The sequence below is a fragment of the Moschus berezovskii genome, chromosome 14 (assembly GCF_049115385.1).
Source record: "Moschus berezovskii isolate FMDL1 chromosome 14, NW_MosBer_1.0, whole genome shotgun sequence".
Lineage (NCBI taxonomy): Eukaryota > Metazoa > Chordata > Mammalia > Artiodactyla > Moschidae > Moschus > Moschus berezovskii.
The window spans coordinates 38,998,745-39,026,098 of NC_142473.1; the positions used below are offsets into that span (position 1 = coordinate 38,998,745).

General features: G+C 49.7%; 1 protein-coding gene across 4 annotated transcripts in view; it reads left to right on the forward strand.

Moving 5' to 3' along the window:
* The window catches only part of SERGEF (secretion regulating guanine nucleotide exchange factor), a 244,212-nt gene extending 220,024 nt beyond the window's left edge, over nt 1-24,188 (forward strand). For all 4 annotated transcript variants that reach the window (XM_055423265.2, XM_088843042.1, XM_088843043.1 and 1 more), the window contains one exon: nt 23,830-24,188. In XM_055423265.2, the coding sequence (XP_055279240.2) occupies nt 23,830-24,176 (347 nt within the window). In that variant the 3' untranslated portion in view covers nt 24,177-24,188. The remainder of the gene's footprint in view (nt 1-23,829) is intronic.
* Nucleotides 24,189-27,354: the final 3,166 nt, after the last annotated feature.

Here is a 27,354-nt window from a genome sequence, read left to right on the forward strand (position 1 = left end):
GGATGGCAGGAGTCTAGGCAAGGTGTCAGGGTCCTGCCCAGATGGCTAGAGTTTGACTCAGGCCTCTAGCTTCAGGGGCCCCTAGTTTAGGGCTCACTGGTCCTATGGCTGGGCGTTCCCAGCAGGAGTCAGCAGGGATGCTATTAAAGGGAAATGGATTCCCTTTCTGGACAAGATTGGCTTGGAAATAGGCATGACCTCAATTTGGAAATAGCTTCTGGGCTTCAGTTCCTTTTTAGTGGGTAGGTCTAGGGGAGGCAATGGCTGATACGTTCTTGGGATCAGAGGTGACCTCCTGGGTCACCAGCTGGCTCACCAAGCCCTTGCCTCCATTTCAAACCCAAGCCATGATCGTGCCTCCCTCTGGGCTACCATTTGGAAAAGCCAATCGCAGACTGACACTGGCTGCCTGTAAATGGCGTGGAATTAGGCTAATCAGTGGCTCTTAATTCCCCAACAAATGTGGATGCTGTGCTAATTGCCAGGGTCCACGCCGGCAGATCTTTGGTTGGTGGTATCAAACAAGGGAAGTGGTAATTTGGGGGCTGGAGTGGGGAAGGGCCTGCTTTGTTGGCTGAGCCAGTTGAAAACCATATTACCCTTTGAGCAAGGCACAGCACAGACAGCTGGGGCCTGGCCTCTTTTTACAGCTGAGGGGCTGGGGAAGTAGCCCACAAGTGTGTTTGCAGGAGCCGAAACTCGGCACCAGCAGAGCAGTTTTTGGTCCATTAATGGGATTTTGTTGTTATTGTTGTCTCTCAAGGAAGATTCCACCGGCAGCCTGGTGTAGCACTGCCAGGGCAGCTCACTGGGGATAAAGCATCCCAAACCTTGGTCTACTGTTACCATGGCAACATGGCATTTCCAGACTCTCCAGGCAACCTTACTGGCATCTGCTGCTGTGAACGATTCAGATGGAGAAGGGCCACTGCTCTTTCTTCGTTAGAGACAGAGCATATTGGGAAGACAGGGAGCCTTGCACCAAGGACCAGGGTCTTAAAGGAAAAGGCTGTTCCATTGATGTGATGTCTTCTTGATGAAATAGAATTTGAATGTCTGTTATAGTCTCCTGGGGAAAGCTGCAGGATCAGAAGAGTACTCCTGGAGGAGAAAAATAGGGGGAGCTAGGGAAACGTAGGGGGACTTGGTGACAGAGCCCTCACTGGGCAGGTAGCTGGAGTAGGGGGATGGGGTGGGCAGTTCAGTGTGATGGGAAAACTGAGTTGGTGGAGGTGCCTCTCTGAAACCTGCTGGTTTGAGCCCTATTTGACAAAAGCCCAGCCTTTGGCCTCATTTCACCCAGATTATGTTGTACCCCTTCCTCTCCTGAGGTTTGGGAACTGATCTCCACACCTCATGTCAGGTGGATATATCTTGCTTTCTGTCCTGGTTTGTAGTCATTTGCACTATGGTGTGTGCCCACTGGAATCACTGATCCTCTACATTCATAGAGGGAGTTGAGACCCTCAGAGGAAGGTAGGTTGTTTAAGGTCCCCAGCAACACAGAGGCCATGGACCATAGTGGTTAGAACTGAGGATCTGGAGATAGACTGACCTTGGTTCGAGTCCGGGCTGCATCACTTAGTTTTCCAGTGAGCCGGAACCTCAGCTTCTTTAGAGGTAAAATAGGAATCCTGAACGTGCCCACCCTGTTGGGGTATTATGGGTGTGAAATGAGATCATGGAAATTGTACAGAGGGGTCCCTGGTATATATTAAGAGCTCAGGAAATGTTATTAAGAGACTAGAAATTCCTTAAAAATGGGGACTATCTTATTCATCTTTGCTCATTCCCTCTTCTTCCTTCCTTCCACACCCAAGGCACCCAAGTAGTACTCTCCCTAAGTTGATATAAGAGGGATGTTTGTTGGCTGGGTGAACACATGAAAGCTCGGATAGAGAACTGTCGCATCGACCGGCTCTGTGCTCCTATAGACTGCTTCCGGCTTCGATACTGCCTGGTCTCCATCGGACTTTAACCAGGCGAGGCCAAGAGTCTTTCCTGTGTAGCTCAGCTCACACAGTGAAGTAACTTGCCATTTGGGTCCCATATATGCAGAGTACATCATGAGGAACGCTGGGCTGGAAGAAGCACAAGCTGGAATCAAGATTGCTGGGAGAAATATCAATAACCTCAGATATGCAGATGACACTACCCTTATGGCAGAAAGCGAAGAGGAACTCAAAAGCCTCTTGATGAAAGTGAAAGAGGAGAGTGAAAAGGTTGGCTTGAAGCTCAACATTCAGAAAACAAAGATCATGGCATCTGGTCCCATCACTTCATGGGAAATAGATGGAAAAACAGTGGAAACAGTGTCAGACTTTGTTTTTTTGGGCTCCAAAATCACTGCAGATGCTGATTGCAGCCATGAAATTAAAAGACGCTTGCTCCTTGGAAGGAAAGTTATGACCAACCTTGATAGTATATTGAAAAGCAGAGACATTACTTTGCCGACCAAGGTCCGTCTAGTCAAGGCAATGGTTTTTCCCGTGGTCATGTATGGATGTGAGAGTTGGACTGTGAAGAAAGCTGATCGCCGAAGAATCGATGCTTTTGAACTGTGGTGTTGGAGAAGACTCTTGAGAGTCCCTTATACTGCAAGGAGATCCAACCAGTCCATTCTAAAGGAGATCAATCCTGGATGTTCATTGGAGGGACTGATGCTAAAGCTGAAACTCCAATACTTTGGCCACCTCATGAGACGAGTTGACTCACTGGAAAAGACTCTGATGCTGGGAAAGGTTGGGGGCGGGAGGAGAAGGGGACGACGGAGAATGAGATGGCTGGATGGCATCACCGATTCTGTGGACATGGGTTTGAGTGTACTCCGGGAGTTGGTGATGGACAGGGAGGCCTGGCGTGCTGTAATTCATGGGGTCGCGGAGAGTCGGACACGACTGAGCGACTGAACTGAACTGAACTGAACTGAACCCACCTGTCCTGAGGCCCAGGACTTATACTCCCCAGGGCTATGGGTTTCTTCTATTGGTCCTTTCAGTCTTTGGGCACAATATATGGTGTTGCTGGTAACTAATGTATAGCTTTAAAATATACAAGAAGTTTCCATTCACTCTCACATGAACCTCATCATAGCTCTGGGTTTGTCCTGTGCAATAGCCCAGGTTGTGGTGGAGACCCTGAGCCTTGGTAGCAGGGAGTGGCTGGTCCCAAAGCACACAGCAGCAAGGGCTGGAGGACGGGCGTGGTCCTGTCCTCTGACGCCAACTCTGGTGGTCTTCCCACCGGATGAAGCCTCTCTGGGTCTATAGTTCTTCCTGGGACCCCATCACCTCCAAAGGTGCAGCTCTTAGGTGAGCCACCTCTCTCTTCTACATGCTCACTCCCTCGTCTTCCTTCTTTGGGTTTATAGTAGAGCTGAGGGTGCTTTGGAAAGTCTGAGATTCCAATTTAGTGACTAGGGAGAGAGACATTGTTTTCAGCAAAGGCAGTCTCCCTGAGCCATCTCGAGCTCAGCAAAACTGCAGGTGCTTGCTGTGCTGTGGAGGACTGCCTGGGGGTGCTGGAAGCTACACACCATTGTCCTAAAACACTAACCATCAGAGCTGGAAGGGCCCTTGGAGATCAGTAAAGCTGCTGCCTTCGGTTTAGAGGTGGGGAAACAGAGGCCCTTTGAGAGGTGGTGACTCACCCAAGATCATGAGCTGAGTTGGTGGCAGAGCCGCCCCGTGCTCCTCCTGTAGGGCCCTGCTGCAGCCCTGCCTGGCCTGGCATTTGCCCCTGCTCTGGGTGCCTCATTTGAAATCATTTTAAAGAATCAGATTTTTAAAAAGAGTTTTTTTTTTTTTTGAAAGAACTGTGTATTTCAGACAATATTTTCAACAATGTTAGTTTTTCAAGTTGTTTATATGATCATTGAAGAAAATTTGGGTAATATAGAAATGTTCTATTAAGAAGATAACAAACAGAGCCATATTTGTTGCTTTTTTTTTTTTAATGGAAGCTTTTAGACCAATAGTCCCCTCTACCCTGTAACATTTTCTGCAAGTTTCGCTGCAAAGAGTAGGAGAGTAACAGCCCATAGGGGCCTAAAAGGACTTAATTTAGTTCTGTAGATTTCAGACAGTTAGGCTACTAACACTAGTTGTTGGCATCTATAGAGTCTCTTCCAAGTAACAAACCACTTGTTCATAGGTGTTCTCATTTGATTATTTGATCATTATAAGAGTCCTATGAGGTAGGGAAAACAAGTATTATTTTCCCAATGCAAATGAGAAATTTGAGCCCCAGGGAGATAAAGTAGTTTGCTCAAGATTACACATTTAGTAAGTAGCAGAGCTATGACTTCAAACTAAGACTTGGGATAAAGAAAGCAAAAGGCACCTAATAAATATTGGTAAATGAATGAATGAATATTTGACTCCCCTTCTAGGGAGGGCACTGGAAATCATCTGGTCCAGTGATTTTCAAACTGTGCCCTGGGAAAACCTAGGATTCCTTGGAGCCACTTGAGGATACCGGGAGGCTGTGTTGGCTCTGAGCCACTCACCCCTGCTCCAACCAGAGTAGCTTCAGTGTTATCTTTTACCCACTGGGAGGCTGAAAACATCTTAACTAAACTGACTCCTCCACCAGTGGCTTTCAAACTCTGGTGTGTATCACAGCCTCCACGGGAGACTCTGACAGTTGGTCTAAGGTATGTGCCAGGACTCCAACTGTTTACAAGTGCAGATGGTCATCAGGCCATGCTTTGAGAAACAGTGGCCTGCTCCTTGGAGTTGAGGTAAGTCAGATCCAAGGAGAAGCGGGGTGTTCCTTTGGGTCGTACAGCCCCTTGGGAGCAGAGGCCCCCGTGGGGACTGTAACCCCCAGTAAGGCATCCGCTGCCCTTCCCCCTGCACCACCACTGCAGCTCAGCCAGAAAACAAATGACACAGCAGAGAATAACAGAATGGTTTCCGTGGCAACACTTCACGGTTTGTGCCTGTCAGGACACCTCAGACAAACACTCATCTGAACCCTTGGCGAGAACTTGTGTGAAATCTAATCTACTTGTTCCACGCAGGGAGTCTGGCAGAAAGGAGGCAGGAAGAAGGATGGATGGCATGGTTTTGTCATGTGCCCCCGTACTGGGGGATTCTCCCAAGTTTACCCACGGCTGGCAGCAAGATAGAGCAGGCCAAGGAGGGGTAGGAATGGCTTCTGGGCAAGAGGCATGGGACTGTCCTATCAGCGGATGGAGAGATGTGGACAGAAGTGAGGGCCATCTAGGCACGTATCGTGTGATGGACTCTGTGCTGGGCATGTTACCTATTCATGCAAAAGAAAAGGTAAAAGAAAGATGATTGTCCTTATTTACCGATGAAGAAACTGAAGCTCAGACACACAAAGTAGGTGAGAGAGGCAAGATCAAGTCAAGTCTGGCAGGCCCCATAGCCAGTGAGCAACAATTGCTTCCAGAGTCTCTGGTCAGTGGGTGAGGACTTGGATGCCTACTCCGCAGCTGGCCTCTCCTTGTCTCAGGAAGGGGAGTGTCGGCCTGCAGGCAGCTGGTGCGTCCTGGTGCTCATGCAAAGAGCTGAGGTGGACTGTGCCGGGCCGTGGCGCTCTAGAGCTGGAGATGGAGTCTGCCCACTCTTTGGCTGTAATGTCTCCCTGCCCAACAGTGGGGGCCCCAGTGCCCTTCAAACTGCAGGTGCCTTCGACATGGGCTTCCCCGATGGCCCCTCTGTACATACCCACTGCAGGGCCTTTGGACTGATGGCCCCTGTGGATGGCCTGTCCAGCTGTCAGCGTTGGCTTCTCCTCAAGGAAATGAGTTCCTCCTGGGGCAAGTGACATCCATTCATTCCCAGAATAGATGTTCACTGAGCACCTAACCTGTCACTGTTCGAAGTGCTGGGGATGCTGCAGTTGAACAAAATGAAATTTTTGCTCTCTTGAAGTTGTCCATTCCAGTGGGAAGACAGTTATATGGTGGCAGCGGTGACATACTAGGGGCCTCATCTAGTCTTTCCTCATAATGCTGTGGGCCTGCCAATACAGAAGATGTAAGAGATGTGGGTTCAATTCCTGGGTCAAGAAGATCCCCTGGAGGAGGAAATGGCAACCCTCTCCAGCATTCTTGCCTGAAGAATCCCATGGACAGAGGAGCCTGGCGGGCTCTGGTTGGTCCATAGGGTCCCAAAGAGTTGGACATGACTGAAGCGACTTAGCACACACGCACACACGGCATACTAGGAAGGAAAACAGCAGTGTGCGGGTGGAAGGGTGGTTGAGTGGTCAGAGGATGCCCTCTGAGAAGGTGACATTTGAACCAAGAGCCAAGTGAAAGGAGGGAGAGGAAGAACCGTGTGGATATCTAAGAAGGAATGTTCCAGACACAGGGAACCGCCAGTGTGAAAGCTTACACAGGAGGCATGGCTGGGCAGTTGGAGGAATAGCAGGGAGGCCAGTGTGGCTGGAGAGGAGTGAGTGAGGACCAGAGTGGCAGCAGTGGGCATGAGGGAGGGACCTGGGGACCAGACGGTGTCAAGAGCCAGACTTCCGGTTTTCTTCTGAGCTCGGGCGCCTTTGGAGGACTAGCACGCTGCGCCTGGCTTCAACCTTAGCGCCTCCACTCCCGTTATCTGAGAGGGGAGTCTGTCACCTGGGACTGAGACCACAGGAGGCTGAGGAGCCTCTTCTGGGGACGTGAACAGTCACACAGCCTGGGACTCGCCGGTGCTCCCTGCATGCAGTTGTGTTTCTTCTCAGGGCCAGGGAGCTGCCTGCCCCGAGGCCCTCATTTCTTGGGGGCCCCACCCTCCCTGGGAGTTAGAAGGCATCCCAAAGAGAGTCTGGCGGCAGGGCTGCAGCATTCCCTTGCCAGCCCTGCATCCTCTGGGAATGCTGCTTCTGCCGATTCCCAGCCCCGGGAGAACCCCCAAGCCTGTGCATCCCAGCCCAGCAGCCTGGCTGCTCACAGACTTGAGCGAAGAATGCCGCTTCCCATGGGACCAGTGGGAGAGCTTGGGCTGGTGGGTTATCATTATCCGAAGTGGTAATTTTGTTTCCAATTTAATGTGTTTTTTATGAAGTGGGGACGTTCTTGGAAGAAATCTATATATTAGCCCATGTAGCGTGCATACATCCCAGTCGTGCGCTTCATTCAGAAAGCTGGAATTGAGTGATAAAGGCATCATCTGGGCCCCGTCACATCGTAAACTTTTCTGGTAGTTCCTGCCTTTAGTTATTCCCACATCTCATAGTCCCTGCCTTTTGTTATTCCCATGGTTTCCCACTTCTCACTCAGGTCACTCATTCATTTCTTAAGAGCACTTCCATCTTAAAATGGCCAAAACAGAACTCTGGACGTGCTCCCTGAGTTGACTGCTCCCCGCAGGCTGCCTCACTTTAATAAGCATGCTCTGTGCCCGTCGTTCAGGGAGTCCCTCTTGATCCCTTCTTTCACTCTTTCCCTATAAAATTCCATCAGCAGGTCCTACACACCCTGCTTCCAAAATAGATTGTAAATCCATCTATTCCTCTGTCCCCGCTGCTGCCAGCCCTCTCCGAGCACCACCCCGTCCTGCCCAGCTTGATCCCCAGCACTGCAGGAGCCTCCTGACCAGTCTGCCTCCTTGTTTGCCCTTCACCAGGCGGCCCTTTCAGATGTGAGTCGGAGCTGATCACCCCCTTCTTAAACCCTCCAGTGGTTTCTCAGCCCACCTGCCACACACTCCGGCCCTCTCCCCCGCCTCCGCATGGCCCTGCCTCCCCTTCACTCAGAGGCCTGCCTCTCCCCTGGCTCTCATCCCCCAACCCCACTGACCTCCTGCCTGTTCCTGGAACCAGCAAGACTCCCTCTGGCTTTGGGCCTTTCCTGGAAACCCCTTCCTCCAGGTGACTGTATGGCTGGCTCTTCCTTATCTTTCAGGTCACAGCTCAGAGGCCCTTATTGGAAAGACTTCTTACAACCTGTCCTTCTAATTCTATCACTCTATTTTGGTTTCTGCGTAACTCATGTCACCTGCCACGTGCCTGTCTGCTTGCCTCTTGGTCCCCTATTGGAACATAAGCCCTTTGAGTACCAGAGCCTTGGGCCTTGTTCTTCTCTGCTATACCCCTCCCGCTAGAACTGAGCTTGAACCTTATGGACACTCTTCATTCACTCACTCAATCATTCATCTCTGGTAGATAAAACCAGAGGGAAATAAGTGGAGCTCAGAATTTTAGGACAATTAAATAATAATGGTAGGTAGCTGTCTATACATTTGTTTAAACCCATAGAATATAAATGGCAACCCACTCCAGTATTCCTGCCTGCAGAATCCCATAGACAAAAGAGCCTGGCAGGCTACAGTCCACAGGGTCACAAAGAGTTGGACATGACTGAAGCAACTTTAGCACGCATGCACAGCTAGAACGTACAGCACCAAGAGTGACCCCTAAATGTATGCCGTGGGCTTTGGGTCATAATGATGTGTCAGTGTGGGTTTGTTGACTGTGACAAATGTATTGCTCAAGTAGGGAATGTTGACAGTGGGGAGGCTGTGAGTGTGGGGCAGGGAAATGTATACTTTCTTCCAATTTTTCTGTGAACCTAAAACTGCTCTAAAAAATAACATTTGTTTAAAAAGGAAAAAAAAGTGCACTAATGTAAATTGAAAGTATTAATCCCTTAGTTGTTTCCTATATTGTACTATAATTTTTTTTTAATGTCATGAAATTCAAGAAAATTTTACCATCTGGAAAAAAAAGAGATCAATAAGAGACAGACCCTATTCCCAAGGGAGTTTGGTCCCTTTGAAGAACTGACCGCTGCCTTTCTGGGTGTACCTTCTCCAGGGCACCCAGCTCCCGGCACTGTCACCGTGGGATGAGCACCCCACCTGTGTGGGAGCCTGGTTGTTGTGGAGCAAATGGATCAGGCTGAACCAGGCACAGCTCCCCACCCAGATCAGACAGTAGGTATTTATGAAGTGACTGGAAAGCAGGAGAATTCCTCGTCAGGTTTGTGTCATCCAGTGGCTTCTCAATGGACTCTAGTGCCCGAACCTCTGAACCTGCGTGTGGTTTCTTCTGGACCTGCTGCTGGATTCTAGAACAGAGCTTCTTCCTCCCACCCCTACTAATGCACTAGTGCCCTGCCTCCTCTTCTGAACACTGGGGGTTCCCATACAGGCGTGGCGAGCACAGTGTCAGGAGGCTCTGCTGTGACCAGGCTGCAGGCCTCAGTGCTGCACTGTGCCCCTCAGAAGGGGCTGTGTTCACTTAGCAAAGTGATATTTGATGGAGACATATGGAAATTCCCAGTCAGGTCCAAACACCAGCACTGAGGCCAGTGTTTGTACGTCACAGTACAGCAGCTGCTGCGGAAACAGTTTTGGGGCAGAAGTGGGCTGTGGGGAAAGTCAGCCGACTTGGACTCCAACACAGCTATTGTGGCCTCAGGCTGCGCTGGTTCAGGCAGCCCCTGGGAACCAAGGGTGCGTCTAGATAGAGCCCTCGGCCAGCTCTGGGGACCAAACTTCTAAGAGGGGTGATGACAACTTGGGACCTACAAGAGGAGGGGCTATGGGACAGGCCACTAGGTTATCTGAATTCAGTTCAGTTCAGTTCAGTTGCTCAGTCGTGTCCGACTCTTTGCAATCCCATGGACTACAGCACGCTTTGCCTCCCTGTCCATCGCCAACTCCCAGAGTTTACTCAAACTCATGTCCATTGAGTCAGTGATGCCATCCAGCCCTCTCATCCTCTGTCGTCCCCGTCTCCTCCCACCTTCAGTCTTTCCCTGTTACCTGCAGTGGAGAAGTCTGGAGGACAGGAGAGCGATGTGCAAACACTGACAGGGATTGAACCCCACAGGCGCCACGCTGTGGCCTTACCACTCCATCTCCAGGGCAGAGCCCTGCGGGCAGCACCGGACTGCACCCTGGGCCTCCTCACTCACAGCCTCGCCCTTCCAGGGCGTGCTGATCTGGGACCTCTCCCATTCTCTGTTTCTTCTTCCATAGCGTGTGATCAGAATATCTCATTCAGTGAGATGGGTCATGCAGAGCCCTTGGCTCCACTCATGGTCCTGGCAGGCCCTCGAGAGGGTGAGCTGTCTTTTCTGTTCCTTCTCCCAGTGCAGCCAAGAAGCCCAAAAAGCCAGCAGTTCTGACGGAGAACACAGAATTCAGAAAGGCAGTCTGTGGGGAGGAGTTCGGTTGTTTATAAAACAGGCCAACACGTTTCCACCTCGTAAGTTCTAAATCCATCGCTCCAAGCTCCCTAGATCTAAGAATAGTCACCCAGTGGAGCGAACGTGCCACAGCAAGCTCTCTCTGTAGGTGACCCAGGCCGCCACAGCAGCCGCAGCACCTCCTTACCCCTGGGTGTGTGTTGGGAGGTAGGGTGCATACAGCTGGCCTCCGTCTCTCTCAGCCTGGCTGTTTCTGAACCTTCTCAGACTCGGCTTTCCCTCCCTTCCCAACCCTTCGTCACTGGGCTGTTTTAACCATCAAATGTGGCGCCCGCAGAGATGCAGAGGGGGACATAGCAGTAGAAGGCATGCAGGTGGGGACCTGTGGCGTGACACTGCCCCACTCTGGGCCTGCTTCCTCTTATGTAAAAGGAGAGAGATCAATAGGGAAAACTGAACAACATTTTAAGTGATCAGATTCTAACAGAGGTTCTAGAACAGCCCCAGCCTTGCAGCCTGAGATTGAAACCTCTGAGGGCAAACCCGTCCATTCACCTTATTTGTATTTATCATCTGAACCAAGGCCATTCCTCTGTCAGGTCCAAGGAAGCCGGCCTCAGGCCCAGGGCATGTTTCTCCCTCCTCGGCTCTTCTACTTCCACCTTCCTCCTCTCTCTCTCTCTCTCATTCACATCCAAACCCACGCAAGTTCTCCAGACTTAGGACTTCTGCTCTGTCTCATCTCAGACTCTGCCCACCATAGGAATGCCCTCACCAGCTGGAGCCTCAGAACCCCGGCGCAGGCAACCTGCCCCCTTCCAGGGCATATGGTAAGCGGAAATCGGCCTGCGTGTGGCATCTCCTCCCCATGTCTGTGGTCTCTTTTAGCCTCTGGGAAAGATCCGACAGCTCCTTGCTCTTGCCAACCATTCATTCATTCGAGTGTCCATTCATTCAAACAACAGGTATGAGTGCCAGTGTACTGTTAGTATTGTTTCAGGTGCAGAAATAGCAGCAAACAAAGAGTCCTGCTCTCAGAGGACTTGTATTCTGGTCAGGAGAGAGATTGTAAATAACAAGTTAAAAATACAAAGAAAAATAAAGCAAGTGAGGAGATAAGAGATGGGGAGAGGTGCGGACGGCTACTTCATATAGAGGTGTCAGGGAAGGCCTCTCAGATAATGTGTGTGCTTGTGTGCTGAGTTGCTTCAGTCGTGTCTGACTCTGTGACTCTATGGACCATAGCCCACCAGGCTCCTCTGTCCCTGAGATTCTCCAGGCAAGAATACTGGAGTGGGTTGCCATGCCCTCCTCCAGGGAATCTTCCCAACTCAGGGATCAAACCCACGTCTCTTATATCTCCTGCGTTGGTAGGCAGGTTCTTTATCACTAGCACCACCTGGGAAGCCCAGATAAGGTGACATTTGAACAAATACTTGACAACATGAGGGAGTGAACCTGTGGACATCAGGGCAAGAGCAGTCCAGACAGCGAGAACAGCAAAGGCCCAGAGGCCAGTGCTGTTTGAGGAACAGGAAGGGAGTCAGTCATTGTAGCTGTGTTGGTGTCAGCAGGGTGGAACTTGATAGAACCTGAGGTCCAGGAAGAAGCTGGACACCAGCTGTTATTTATCTGAGTCAATGAAGAAGCGTCGGAGGATCTGAGCAGAGCAGTGCCGTGTTGACTTACTGCCAGGTTTGAACAGCCTCACTCAGCTTTTGTGTAGCGAATACAACAGGGGCAGCAGAGAGAGCAGGTCAGACACCCTTGCAGGAGCACCCATGCAGAGTGATTGGCTGGTGAGAGCCCGGATGTCCGTTAAACATTACCTTCCTACATCTCTCATCGTTCTTACCTGGTGGGCAGCCACAGCCTCCTCTCTGGCCCCCTCGCCTTCGGTCCCAAACCCCATCTCTTCCTCTCACCCCGTTCTCAGTGCTGTCATGGATCCTCGTCTGGAAGGGACTCCAGGCCAGTCAGCTTCTACTTAGCAACTTGGGCTGCAGTCACAGAACCATCTCCAGAGCAATGCTGTGGGCCAGCAGGCCCTCTCCGCTCCTGATTTTGGAAGCCTGCTTCCTCCTGCTTGCTGCCTCAGATCCTGCCTTGAGGGCATCAGTGGCCCCGGCAGAGGACAGATGGACTCGTTGTTAGACATGTCATGTGCCGACAGTGCCTCTTCCTCAGACTGGCCCAGTGGGACCACTGTCCTCACGGCCACTCTCTAGGCCTTTCCGGTGTCGGAGCTGCCCCTCTCTGGGCAATGTGACCATGGCTCTCTGTTCTTGAGGCCAGTGGCCGGGAGGCGGCTCTGGCCACAGATAGGGAGGTGAAGATAAGGGTCCCGGCACAGGACTGGCGTTGATGGCACTATATCTCAGTGTTAGGTGTGCGTGCTCCACCTCTGCTGCTCTCCAGACAGAGTAGGGGGCTCGGAAAGACTGTGGGCAGGGGGACGGCCCAGGTGTATTCACTTTCACTCAGTAGCTCCATCCTGAGTTGCCCATACTGTGTACCTGAGGGCTGGTTGACAAGTGTGATCCGCACTCACAGACCAGTGAGACAGTTACAAATAGAAACACCTCTAGATCCAGGAGGAGTGTGATATGTGTGCTTAGAGAGCTCTGGGTACCTTAAGAACTCAGCGGAAGTGAGATTAACAGCCCTTCCAACAGCGTAGGAGGACCCAGCCCTACACTGGGCCAAAATTTACTCCTGCAGCCAAAAAGATGCCAGCAAGATCAATGAAAGTTGCTCCAAGTAGGCAAATCTCAATGAGTTCCTTCTACTTAAGATGGGTGAACTCTTCTTCATCCTTCAAAACCCAGCCCAAAATTAATTCCTAGAACTTTCAGTGACACCTGCCTCGTGTCCACAACAGAGCATATAATTCTCTCTATAATTCTCTGTTCCTTAGAAATACAGTTGTGTTCTTGTCATCATCCTATATTATTGGTTTTTAAAATATATGAACACACAACAAAGAAAATATCAGTCATCCTTCCCCCATTTCTCCCTGTCTTCCTCAGAGGCTGTTCTCAGTTTGGGATGTATTCTTCAGAATCTATACATACAGAATTATATAGTGGCTTTGCGTAAATTAAATCATAATCCCTGTATATTGTTCTGTATCCTATTTTCTCTTAAAAAAGTCCGAGGTATTGTCCCATGTCAGGCCACAGAGTGCTACCTCATTATCTTAAATAGCTGCTTATTATTCAAGACATAATATTGACATAATATTATTCATAATATTAAGTCAATATTATTCAATTATTATAAATAATTCGTAATATTATTCAATATATTTGACCCATATATGGCTCAAATGGTAGAGTCAAACCATAGTTTCTTTGCATATTCCTTTGTTGATGGGTATTTTGGGGTTTCCCTTCAAATCTTTCACAATTACAAACAATACCACAGTAAACACTGTTGTGCCAGCCCCCTTGTACATGCCATTGGTCCCCATAATTGTCTTTCCCCGGGGTGGCCCCTGAGAAAGAAATGGCATCCCACTCCAGTATTCTTGCCTAGAGAATCCCGTGACCAGAGGAGCCTGCTGGGCTGCTGTCCGTGGGGTCGCACAGAGTCGGACACGACTGAAGCGACTTAGCATGGATGCATGCACTGGAGAAGGAAATGGCAACCCACTCCAGTGTTCTTGCCTGGAGAATCCCAGGGACAGAGGAGCCTGGTGGGCTGCCGTCTATGGGGTCGCACAGAGTCGGACACGACTGAAGCGACTTAGCAGCAGCAGCAGCAAGATGGCACTAGTGGTAAAAAACCTGCCTGTCAATGCAGGAGACGTAAGAGACTCAGGTTCAATCCCTGAGTCAGAAAGATTCCCTGGAGAAGGAAATAGCAACCCTCTCCAGTATTCTTGCCTGGAGAATTCCATGGACAGAGGAGCCGCAAAGGCTGTAGTCTGTGGAGTCACACAGAGTCAGACGTGACTGAAACCACTGAGACGCACGCACGCACATGGTTGTGAATTTTCCTCTTCAGGGTCTTGTGTCCAGTACAGGGTCCAAGCCAGGAGAGGCGTCCACACGATGAAATAAATGGACTCATCGGAGCAGAATCATGACTGTGTGAAAGATCTGGGTGAACTCAGGGAGTAGTGGCAAGCCAATGGGGCTGGAACAGAGGAAAGAGCACTGATGCAGCCAAGAGGGACAGGCCGCGTGAGAGTCAGTTAAGAGGTCCATTGTAGATGGTGGGGAGACAGGAGATTGTCCGCGAGAGGACCTAGTCCACACTGTGTTTCGGCCTGACTTCCCTCACTCAGAAACCAGCTGGTGTAATTGTCCAGGCAAGAGAGACTCTGGCCCTGAATCTCATCTTTCTGTCCTGCGGCTGCCACCTGGACCCAAAACACATCAGGAAGCCTGAATTCCTTGCTCACAGCAGGACCTCGGGACCACCAGTTACTGCCCAAATGGTGAGACTCCCATGAACTTGGGCGACTGGACACTCAGACATCTCTCCGAAACTTGCCCGGCCCCGAGGCCAGCTCCATCCGCACTGACATCTGCCCCCTTCGCAAATCCAGGGCCTCCCCTCCGTGAGGCGCTCAGACCTCACCCCTCCCATCCCTGCCTCTCTGTCTCTGCCTGTGTTGCTGAAGAGCAGCTCTGCCTGAGGCCCAGGGTCCATGTGCGGCCTCTGACAGGCAGCAGACGAGGTGAACCATCGGCGGCCTGGCTTTTCGCACCGTCTCTCTCTCCCTCCATTTCTTCCCTCCCCAAGATGTGGCGGGGTGGGTGGTGGCAGAGGAAGCAGGGTCCCCTGCAGCTGCCATGGCCTCATCCCCACTGCTCGCGAGGGCTCGGGGAGGACCCCGCTCTCCTAGAGGGTGCTCCGCCTCTCACCTGCTACAGCTCTTGCCGCCCATGACTGGCCTGGCCCTGTCCAGCTGGGCCATGACTTTGACCCTTTCTTCATTACCTGAGGAGCAGGGCTTTTGCTCGAGAGGATGACATATGGACACAAGAGATTCTGGAGTCCTACTGCCTGGGTTGGAAATCAGGTCCGCTTCTTACCAGGTGTGTTAGGCTGTATCTCACAGGCTTGCTATGGGTATCCAGTGAATTAATACATATAAGGTGATTATCACAGGGCCTGGCGTACACTAAGTATTCAGTCACTTTATTACCATTTTGGAACTGCTGAAGGACCCTGAGGCTCGGGAGTCCTGGATTCTAGTCCTGACTAGAATGGCCACGTGACCGTGGGCAAGTTCTTTTACCTCTCTGAGCTTAGTTACCTCATCTATAAAATGGAGGCAAGAACACTTCAGAGGGTTGCTATGAGAATTAAGGTAACACTTAGATGAAACTGAGAAACACCATCCCTAGGTTGTAGCCCTCATCTTCATGGTCAGAGGAGGCAGCTAGAGGTCCAGCCATCATATCCACATTTCCAGTGACAAGATGGAGGAAGGGGCAAAGTGCACATGCCACCTGTTTTTGAAGAAGAGTTCTATAAACTAATACAGAACATTTCAGCTTGACTCAAAAAACTAAGATCATAGCATCTAGTCCCATCACTTCATGGCAAATAGATGGGAAAAGGTGGAAACAGTGGCAGATTTTATTTTCTTGGGCTCCCAAATCACTGTGAACAGTGGCTGCGAATTAAACAGTGACTGCAAATAAAATTAAAAGAAACTTGCTCCTTGAGAGGAAAGCTATGACCAACCTAGACAGCATATTAGAAAGCAGAGGCATCACTTTGCCGACAAAGGTCTGTATCAACAAGGCTATGGTTTTTCCAGTAGTCATGTACGGATGTGAGTGTTGGACCATAAAGAAGGCTGAACACCAACAAATTGATTCTTTTGAACTGTGGTGCTGGAGAGGACTCTTGAGAGTCCCTTGGACAGTAAGGAGATCAAACCAGTCAATCCTAAAGGAAATCAACCCTGAATATTCATTGGAAGCTGAAGCTCCAATACTGATACTGAAGCCAAAGCTCCAATACTTTGGTCACCTGATGCGAAGAACTGACTTCTTAGAGATGCTGGGAAAGATTGAGGGCAGGAGGAGAAGGAGACAACAGAGGGTGAGATGGTTGGATGGCATCACTGACTCAGTGGACATGAGTTGAGCAAACTCCAGGAGATAGTGAAGGACAGGGAAGCCAAAGAGTCGGACACGGCTTAGCAACTAAACAATGAACAACTCATTGGCCACGCTCCACTGTACAAGAAGTTGGAAAATGTAGTCTCCATTGTGTGGTTCAGGGACAACCAAGAGTTTCTGCCACATGTACTCAGGTGCTTGCCTCTTCTAGGCAAGTACCCTCCCACAGAAAATCTGCCCCCTTCCTAGCGCTGGGCTGCAGTCCCAGCACCATAAGGCCCTGTGAAGCTCAGGCAGGTGCCACAGACCTGAACAGATTGAGGTGCTGTGTCCAACCTGTGCCAGGGACCGTCCCACCCCGAGATTCCACTGCCTGCAGGGCTCTTAGGCTGATGCAAGTGTGGTGGGCCCTAAGCTTTGTCACAGCCTGAATCAGCTCTACTGATTCAGGGCGCTAAACTCTAGAGGTTGAGGAATCCTTCTGTATCCATGAGCTCTCTACCCAAGGCTCAGAGCTTCCCTGGTGACTCAGCGATAAAGAATCCACCTGGAATGCAGGAGTTGCAGGGGTTCAATCCCTAAGTTGGGAAGATCCCCAGGAGGAGGGCATGGTAATCCACTCCAGTATTCTTGCCTGGAGAATTCCATGGCCAGAGGAGCCTGGAAGGCTATGGTTGGTCCATAGGGTCGCAAAGAGTTGGACACGACTGAAGCGATTGAGACCCAAGGCTCAGACAGGTGTCCCAGGTCCAGTGGAGCAGCTCTGGGTCAATCCGGTGGGATTTCAGTGTCCTCAAGAGCCTGGCGAGTGCCGGACACACTGCAGAGATCCCTGTGTAACCCCAGGAGTCATGGTGAACACACTTGTTTTGAAAACTGGGTGTCCCGTATGCCAGTTAGCTTAGGAGGAGACTTGTCATGGGCTCTCAGTTCTCCATGAGAACAGTAGCACCTTGCCGAGTCCAGAGGGCCCTCCCGTCTTCACTGTGCCCCTGCGTAGGTGGCCGTCAGTGAGGGTGGGAGGCGGGTGTGTGTGTGAAACATCTAAAATGCTGAAGGAGCTCAGAACTTAAACATGTCTTGAGGGAGCCCTTCTATTACAGGGCAGCACATCTTTCACTCTCCAAGTTCAGCAGCCTGGTTTTTTCTACAGGAGGCTTCTTTACAGTGTTGGGGAACCCCTGACTTGTCATTCCACCCTCAGCCTCCCCATCTGCGGGGAAGATGTCCCACCAGCATGGCCTTCCTTGCCTTTTGCTCCTTTCCCCCGGGTCTGCTTCTCGTGTGGGTGTGAATGTCAGGCAGGGTACCAGGGCATTAATGTATATCAGCACATGTGGACCTCCTCCTAGGAACCCCCTGAGGGAGGTGGGGACAGACGTGCCATTGTCACACAGCTGTGTGGCAATGTGAGAACCAGGGCAAGCGTAGCATAGTCCACAGTCATCCATAGTATGTGTTATATCTGTTCCAGGGGCTGGTGGATTACAAGCCACTGGCCAGATCTAATTCATGGCCTATTTTGTATGGCCTCGCAAGCTAAGAATGACTTTTAAAGTCTTGTAATAAAGAATAAGAATATGCAAGACCCTATGAGACCATTGAACCAGAAGTATTTCCTGTCTGCCTTTATGGAATAAATTCGGCAAACCTTGATATAGAATGTGCAGAGCTTAGCATAGATTCTGGAGCCACACCTCCTGGGTTCTAGAGCCTCGGTTTCATAATCTCTAAAATGAGAATAATCTTTGAGGCATGACTGCCCTACGGGATTGTTGGAATAAAGTGAGATAAAGAATAAAAAGCACCTACCCTCATGCCAGCCTGTTTGGGAGGGCTGGAAGAAGCTGTATCTGAGCCTGTGCCAGGCCCTCAACCCAGTGGGCTACCCCAGCCCCGCGCGTGGCTTCCTCAAAGCTTTTCCTTTGGCAGGAGGAGAGGGGCCTGCCAGCTGCCCATTGTGCCATGTCCTGCTGCTAGGTCAGCGCTGCCTTCCTCCCACCCCCATTCCTGCTGACTGTCAGCTGGTGCCACTCACCAGGGCCGGGCGCGAAGCCCGCACCAGGTGCCGAATGAAGCCCGCAGGTCCCAAGCCTGTCCCACCGTCCGCCTTGTGCCTCAGATTGGCCTGGCTGAAACGCCTGCTGAACTGCAGGACTTGTGGCCTGGGGCTCATCCTCTCTGTATGCATTTCCTTACTCATGGGCCAAACAGGCAGACATCTGTGTTTCCCCAAGCCCAGGCTTTTGGCTAATGACTGCCTTCCTCCCAGGGAAAAGGAAGAAGGGTAATCCCGGGCCAGCCAGGCTCCTTCTGTGAAAGAGTGGTCCAGAAAACAGATTTTTCAGTGGCTAATGAGTGAAATGTAAAGATAATTACAAACTCAGATCATTGAAAAAAAAAAAAATCAAAAGTATTTTCTGATCTGGATGGGGATGGGCTTCCAATTCTTACAGCAGTGGGAGAAATGATTAGATAAAAGAGCAAGAAATTGTACTATGTAGAACCACAAAGTTTATGTTTTACATCAAAACAGCCAAAGCAAAATTTTAAATAAAACTGAGGAGAAAATATTTATGCCACATATGCACAGAATTAATTCTCTTAAAAGAATCTTAGTAAGGCTCTTGAGAACAACAATGGCAAATATTTATTTAGTGCAGTAGTGCCCCCTCATCCACAATTTTGCTTTCTGTGGTTTCAGTTACCCACTGTAAATAAACCATGGTCAATCAATATCAAATGGAAAATTCCAGCAGTCAACAACTCATAAGTTTTGACTTGCACGCCATTCCGAGTAGTGTAAATGGAAACTTGCTCCGTCCTGCCCCGTCCTGCCCAGGGTGCAAATCAACCCTTTGTCCAGCCCGTCCGTGCTGTACATGCCACATGCCCATTGGATAGGAAGAGCCAGCATAGGGTTTGGTGCCACCCATGGTCTCAGGCATTCACTGAGGGTCTTGAAAATTGTCCCCTGCACATAAGGGCGGACTGCGATACTGTGTATTTTATATATATACTTATTCGTTTAACCCTTGTAAATGAATCAGTTCAGTTCTGTCGCTCAGTCGTGTCCAACTCTTTGTGACCCCATGAACTGCAGTACGCCAGGCCTCCCTGTCCATCACCGACTCCCGGAGTTCACCCAAACTCATGTCCATCGAGTGGGTGATGCCATCCAACCATCTCATCCTGTGTCGTCCCCTTCTCCTCCCATCCCCAATCCTTCCCATCATCATGGTCTTTTCCAATGAATCAACTCTTCGCATGAGGTGGCCAAAGTATTGGCGTTTCAATTTCAACATCAGTCCCTCCAATGAACACCCAGGCCTGATCTCCTTTAGGATGGACTGGTTGGATCTCCTTATGGTCCACGGGATGCTCAAGAGTCTTCTCCAACACCACAGTTCAAAAGCATCAATACTTTGGCACTCAGCTTTCTTCACAGTCCAACTTTAACATCCATACATGACCACTGGAAAAACCATAGCCTTGACTAGATGAACCTTTGTTGGCAAAGTAATGTCTCTGCTTTTTAATATGCTATCCAGGTTGGTCATAACTTTCCTTCCAAGGAGTAAGCATCTTTTAATTTCATGGCTGCAATCACCATCTGCAGTGATTTTGGAGCCCCCCTAAATAAAGTCTGACCAGAGTTCCAAAAAAGCATCTATTTCTGCTTTACTGACTATGCCAAAACCTTTGACTGTGTGGATCACTATAAACTGTGGAAAATTCTGAAAGAGATGGGAATACCAGACCACCTGACCTGCCTCTTGAGAAACCTGTATGCAGGTCAGGAAACAACAATTAGAACCGGACATGAAACAACAGACTGGTTCCAAATAGGAAAAGGAGTACACCAAGGCTGTATATTGTCACTCTGCTTATTTAACTTATATGCAGAGTACATCATGAGGAACGCTGGGCTGGAAGAAGCACAAGCTGGAATCAAGATTGCCGGGAGAAATATCAATAACCTCAGATATGCAGATGACACCACCCTTATGGTGGAAAGTGAAGAGGAACTAAAAAGCCTCTTGATGAAAGTGAAAGAGGAGAGTGAAAAGGTTGGCTTAAAGCTCAACACTCAGAAAACTATGATCATGGCATCTGGTCCCATCACTTCATGGCAAATGGATGGGGGAACAGTGGAAACAGTGTAAATGAATACGTATGTATAAACTTTATGAAAAAGATACTACTATTATCCCCATTTAACAGATGAGGAGACTGAGGCTCAGAGAAGCTAAGTAACTTGCCCAGGGTCACAGCTAATAAAGGGAGGAGTTGGGATTTTGAACCCAGGCCGTCTGGCTTTTGGGTCTGAACACTGAAACTCTTCTATACAAAACCGGGAAAACTTGTAAAGCAGACAGTACAGAAAAGAGGAAATATAGATATCTGAGAACAATAAGAATTATTTTTCAGTTTCAGTGGGAGTGAGAAAAGTACAATAAAAATAATGAGATGCCATCTTTGCCTTCAAATTAGAAGAGGTTTTTAAATATTATAATAATGAATAGCTGCTGGCAGCACTGGAGTGATGCCTAGACTCGCACAGATTGCTGCAGTTACATGCGAGTGGCCTGTGTGAAAAGTATTCTGGCAGCACTCAAAGTAGTACCCAGGAATCTCAAAAATGTCCATGCCATTTGACCAGAAATTCCCATTCTAAGAATCTAATTTGAGAAAATAATTAGAAGTGTAGGCAAAGATTCATGCACAAAGATGTTCACAGAAATGTTATACAAAATAATGAAAAATTAGAAACAACCTATCTGATAATAAAATGCAGGTTAAGGAAACTGTTTAATCTCCATCATGGGCATAACTAGGCAGTCATTGAAAATAATCTTTATAACAAAAGACACCATAAACAAAGTGAAGAGACACCACAGACTTCTGGGAGAAGACACGATGCTTATAACAAAGGATTATATAAACAAAAGGATACACAAAGAACACTTACAAATTAGGAAGAAAGAAAAGGCAAGCAACCAAAAACAGGCAAAGAAGGAAGGAATGTAAACACAAGAAGAAGCGATTTAGGGGTAGCATCATAAAGAGACGCTTCATCTCACTAGTAGTCAAAATTGCAAAATGATTACACAGATTTAATGAGGATCAAAAGAATGTACCGTTAAAGATAGAAGGAAACAAATTCATATCCACTGCTGATGGGACTATAAGTGATGAGGCTGCAGCCACAGTGAAGAGCGGTCTGGCTGTACCTGCGTGCGTGTTCAGTCGTGTCTCTTTGTCACCCCCACGGACTGTAGCCCACCAGGCTCCTCTGTCCATGGGATCATCCTGACAAGAATACTGTAGTGGGTTGCCATTTCCTCCTCCAGGGGATCTTCCCGACCCAAGGATCAAGCCCATGTCTCCAGTGGCTCCTGCATTGGCAGGTGGATACGTTAGCACTGAGTCACCTGGGAAACCCTTAGCCATACCTGGTAAATGTAAACGTGTGATTCCAGCACACTCACACTTCCAGGGATCAGTGTGCACAAACACCAATTCGTATAGGGACATGTGTTCCAGGATGTTCACTGCAGTGCTATAGTAGCAACAATAGTAATAGGGTTGTTATAAATTATATATCGTGTAATAAAATAGCAGCAATGATCATCCTTAAGGAACTGTCCATCAGAAGGGAAATGGGTGAGTAAAATATGATTTATGCATAATAGAATACTATGCACAGTTGAAATAAATGAACTAAATCTGTAACTATCAGCTCAGATAGATTTCAAAAACAATGGTATAAAGAGCAAGTTACAACAAAAGATATATTTGAGTGACGCTACTTATGTAAATCTTTAAAACAAACTAAAAATATTACGTAGTATTTAAGGACACATATATGTAGAAAAATATAAAGCAAGCATGCAGGCAGTGTACACCAAATTCAGATAGTGCTTACTTCCTGGAAGGAGGACGAAGCATGAGAGGTGGGTCTGAAATGGTATCTTTATAATCGATTTATTTTTTTAAAAGTTGAAACAAATATGGTAAAGTGTTGACTTATGTTCTAAATCTGATTGGGGAACATGTCTTTCTTTTAAATTATTTGTACATTTCTGCATATCGAGTGTTTTCAAAATTTCAAACGAATTATTTTTAATTTACTTTTTGAATAATCTGTAATTCTATGGAGAGATGTTTATGTTATTAAGGCAGAAAAGCAAGATGATATGTACACAAATATTTACAGGTTTCACAAATTGAAGATTTGAAAGAGATATTGAAAATACTAGTAGCAGGAATATTCACTGGAGGTCCAGTGGTTAAGATGCAGGAGGCGTGGGTCAATTGCTGGTCGGGGAGTTGAGATCCCACATGCTGTGTTGTGCAGCCAAAAAAAGTAAAATAAAATAGTTAAAATATTCATTGCAGTGTGCAAGATTCTAGGAGTCTGCTTTTCTTTACACCTGTCCATATTTTTCTTCCCCTCCCCTGGCTTTTACCTCGAAGATGTATTACATTTATATCCAGAAAAAAAAAATTTTTTTAACAACCACAGAAAAATGTAAGTGAGTTTAGTTAGACTCCAGGAAAGGGTCCAAAGCCTAGGAAGAGGTGCTGTGATGGGGTGGGAGCCTCATGGGCTTTTGGAAAGACGTGCGCTCAAATGCTGGCTCAGAGATTGGCTGTAGGAGTCTGAGTTCTTCAATTGTTGATCGATTCAGTGAACCCTTGTGGAGCCACAACTGAGATAGGGCAGTGAACAGAGCATCCGTGTTCCTCCCTCACTGTAGGGCAGACAGTCTTGTGAAGAGTAGAGAACAAACCCGTCACCACCCAGACCATCTATCCACCGTCCATGGGGAAAAGTACAAGGGCGATGACAGGAATCCAGGTTGACTGGGTGCCGGGGAATCTGGCCTCTGAGCATGATCTAAACAGAATCTGAAGGATGAGAGGGGTGTAAAGCCCAGCAAAGCCTGGACTTGGAGAGAAAGGCCAGCCCCGCAGGGCATGTTTCAGGAGCTGAAGGAAGCAGGGGTTCTGGCATGCAAGGGGGTGGGGGAGAGTGTGAAAGGGGAGCCCCGCAGGCAGACGGGTCCAGAGCCAGACCACTCTGCCTCACTGGCCAGAAGAGGCCTTTAAGGGAGGTGGGAAGTCAGTGAAGGACTGAAGCAGGGGAGTGACCTGGTTAGATCCGCCCTTGTCAGAGATTATCCTGCTGCTCCTTGAAGATCAGAGTGGATGGTGAGCAGCCTGGTTAGTTGGCTGTTGGTGTGACCCAGATGAGAGAAAATGGGGTTGGGATCAGGAGACAGAGGGGTGGGGAAGGATTGGAGAGACTTTGGGAGGCAGAACTGGGAGGTCTGGGAGTGTGTGTGTGTGTGAGAGAGAGGGGTGCCTGTAGGGGGAGGGAGAGGGAGAGGCCAAGGAGGAGAGCCGGGTTTGAGGCAGGAAGGTGGTGGGTGGGTGGGAGTGAAGAAAAGCAGACTCAGGAGGGCAGAGGGGGAAGCCAGGAGGGCGGGCAGGCCCCCAGGTGCGGCTGAGCTTTGGGGTCCTCGGGGATACCGCACCCCAGGGCGGGTGTTTTGGGCCTGCTCCCCAGAACCACGGCCGCAACAGTCTGCTTCTCTCCCTCTGTCTCAGCTGGCGTTTGCCACTCCTGGGGCTGGAACGAGCATGGCATGTGCGGGGACGGCGCCGAAGCTGATGTCTGGGCCCCGAAGCCCGTGCCGGGCCTGCGTTCCTCCTTGGGACTCCATGTGGGCTGCGGGGCTGGCCACTCCCTGGCCCTTTGCCAGCTGCCAGCCCTCCCTGCCCTGGGCCAGCACCCCAGGGTCACCAGTCCTTCCCCAGATGCCACCGAGGAAGCCAGATCTCAAGAAGCCATGGAGCAAGAAAGAAACCAGAAGGAAAGACATGCAGAAACTTCTCCCCAAGCTCAATCTGACAGGTTCAGAAATGGGGGTCTCGTGGCAGAGACCCTTGAATAAAATGACCTTACCCACCTAACGTGTCCCTGGAGAATTGCTTTGTCAGGTTGCAGCAATCCTGAGAGGGATTCGGGAGGCACTGTGGGTGGACTGACAAGACCAGAATGATGGGTGGCTGCCTGCCTGGTGTCTGGGCTCTAGAAAACAGACATCATTTCTACCCAGTGCATGAGAAGTCTACCCAAGGACATAGGGAGCAGCAGGGTCTCCAGCCTGTCTCTAACTGGTGAGGACAGAAAGTCCAGCTCTGGGGTTTCATTGTCAACACCCAGAGCATGCAGTCTGCTGGTTCAAGGTACCCTGGTTCGATGTACCCTGATCTGGTGACTGAATACTTGCACAGGATGGAGTTCTTTCCTTGGTGACTGGGAGAGGACTCTGGAATGGGAGTGGAGGAAGTGTAGATGAGTAAGTGGGGGAAGAGACAAGACTTCTGGAAAGACCAGGCCAAAGAGACCCCTGGGACAGACAAGGGAATCTTCAGAACCAGTGAGACTCCCAAGGTCAGTGTCTTCTGAGCCAGGCAGGACTCTGCAGCCAGTCTGTGTGACTGTAGTTGCCAAGCTGTATTTCTGGGTGAGGGACCGGCACCCCATGGGAGGGGGGGTTCTTAAGGAAAAGCAGCATCAAGAACCCTAACCCCTGAGCTCTGCTCCCCAGGCCCTTGGCCTCTGCAGGAAGGGGGCCTTCAGGTGAAATGGGGACCAGGCCAGACCACAGGCCTCAGGCTTCCCTGGGTGGCAGCTATGGCTCTGGGGGCCATGGCACCTTTTCCTCTGCTGTGACTGCCAGCAGGCCTTTGGCCAGAGGGCCTCAGAAAGTGTCTTTCCCTGGGGGGCAGTATCACCAACCAGCCAGCCAGGGCGGTGGCGCATTGCACAGCGCCTCCCTCTGACTCAGCAGAGCATTTGAAACTGGGAATGCTAGGCTCCAAAGGCTTGAGAATATTACAAACGTCCAGAACATCATGACTGGAGGACCTGTAATCACATTCTAGCCTAGTGGCCTCTAAAGTGTATTCCAGACCCTCGCAGTCTCCTGAGACTGAGGGCAACCTCCCGACAGTGGCCACTGTGTGGGCTGTGGGTAAAGGAACGCCAGCTACACAGAGGTCTGCCCCCCTCCAACCTTATTCACAGCAGCATCATTTTAACCTATACATATGTCAGGTTTCAAACAAGATTTCACTTGACAAGGGGTCCTTGAAAAAGTTTTAAAGCCACTGATCTCATCCAACATTTTTGTTGTTCATGTGGGAAAAGAGAGGCCCACAAAGGGGAAGGGACCATCTTGAGGTCACACACCTTACTCCTGGCCCAGGGTCCTAATTGGGAGGTGACCCATCCAGTACTTTGAACCAGACAAGGGATACAGACAAGGGGTGGCCCTGAGATCAGCAGGGGATTCGACTCAGGAGAGTGGGGATAAGGGCCATCCTGAGCTCCTCAGGCCTACACCTAGAGACCACCCAAGGCCACTGGCTGACCTTGAACACCAGTGCATGGGGTCCACATCACTGCGCTGGCCAGCAAAGCCTTTGGTCCTCCCACATCCCAGGACCAGTAGAAGCCAGTACTTAGAGGTTTCTAAGCACTTCCAGAGTGGAAGGAAGGACTTGTCTGGACACTCTGAGCTGGTCTTGACAAGGTGACCAAGCCTTCTGAGATGGAGCAATCGGATGGCCCAGAGATGACCCAAACTGGAGCAAGTCCACCATTATTGACCGCTACCTGCTGTCCTACAGGCTGAGTGGTCTGCATCAGAAGGCAGCCTCACATGGGTTAGTCCTCAGGCCCATACCTTCTAGACAGGGTTTCCATGCCTGAGAAACCCGCATGCTGTCTGTCTTACAGCACAGCCATGTGGAGTTCCCCCTACCTCTTCCGACACCTGCTGGAAGAAATCTGAACCCCGAAGCCTCTGCTGCTGAGCCCTCATGCTCCTGCCAAGGCTTCCTTGTGGGCACAAGATCGTGGGGCTCCTTCCCAGCCTGAGTCAGGGTAAGTTGGTGCATTGGCCCTAAGCCTCAGAAGCTGAGCCAGACTCTTAGAAGCCTGTGGAGCCCAGCTAATCCACTCATGCCAGAATGAATGGCTCTTGGCAGATGACACCTCGGACCCTTCAGTCCCCTCCAGCGACAGCAGTGGATAGGCTTCTCCATGTCAGCTCACTGGCCAGATCAGAGCAGCACCTGAAAGCCCCAAGGCTTTCAGTGAGATGAGGGGCTGTTGGCAGTGTCTCCCAGACTTTTTTTCTGGATCCTCTGAACCCTATTGGTTATTCACAGACTTGTAGATGCCCAAACCCTTCATTCCTCCTAGATCTCGAGCTCTTCATGAGCAAGGGACCAGGTCTTGGTTGATTCTGGACCCCTTCACCAAGGATGGGTCCTGGGACAGAGGACATGCCCAGTGGGTAATAGTGAATGAGCTGGTCAGTACACAGTTAGGGTTACCGTAGGATGGAGAGGCTGAGCCCGTGAGCTCTGAGATTCCCTCACCCCCACCCACCCTCTGCTTTTATCTCTAACAAATGTTTGTTAACTATGCTGTGGATAGCCAATCATTTGACGGTGATTAGCTAATGAGCCATAGGAGCCAGCTTGAGAAAATGCCCACTTATCTCTAAGAATGATTTTTTTTTCTGCTAGACTAAGCTGATTGGCCTTCCCCCGTCCCCCCACCACGCTGCCCTGTGAGAATGAGGGAAGGAAGAAGGAGAGGGGAGTGAGGTCCCCTCTGTGCTCACAGGTCTTAGGTATGAGGCTCCTGGAAGGACTGTTGAAGGGCAGCCACATACCAGCTTTTCGGGGGATATTTACATCCTAACCTGCCACACAAGCTCCCCTTGCAGGCACTCTGGCTCCCCTTGACAACCCACCACCTTCAGTCCCAGTGGGTTATCAGGTCAAAATTTGATGAGGCCGTGCTTGAGAATGGTGAACCAAGGACAGGGGCTCACAGTAAAGCCCTCCACCTGCATCCACCACTTCTGAGTGAAGTGACTTAGTTTTAAATTGAAATTGGAGGGTAGTGAGTCAGAAAGTGGAATGGGGGTTCCAGGTCCTAAAGGGCAGTGTCCGAATTCCCCAGTGAACAGAGCACAGAGAGGTAAGAGTTGGGAGAGGAGATCCGGAGGGCCTTGCCAGCCAATTTAAGGAACTCTGGCTTCATTCTCA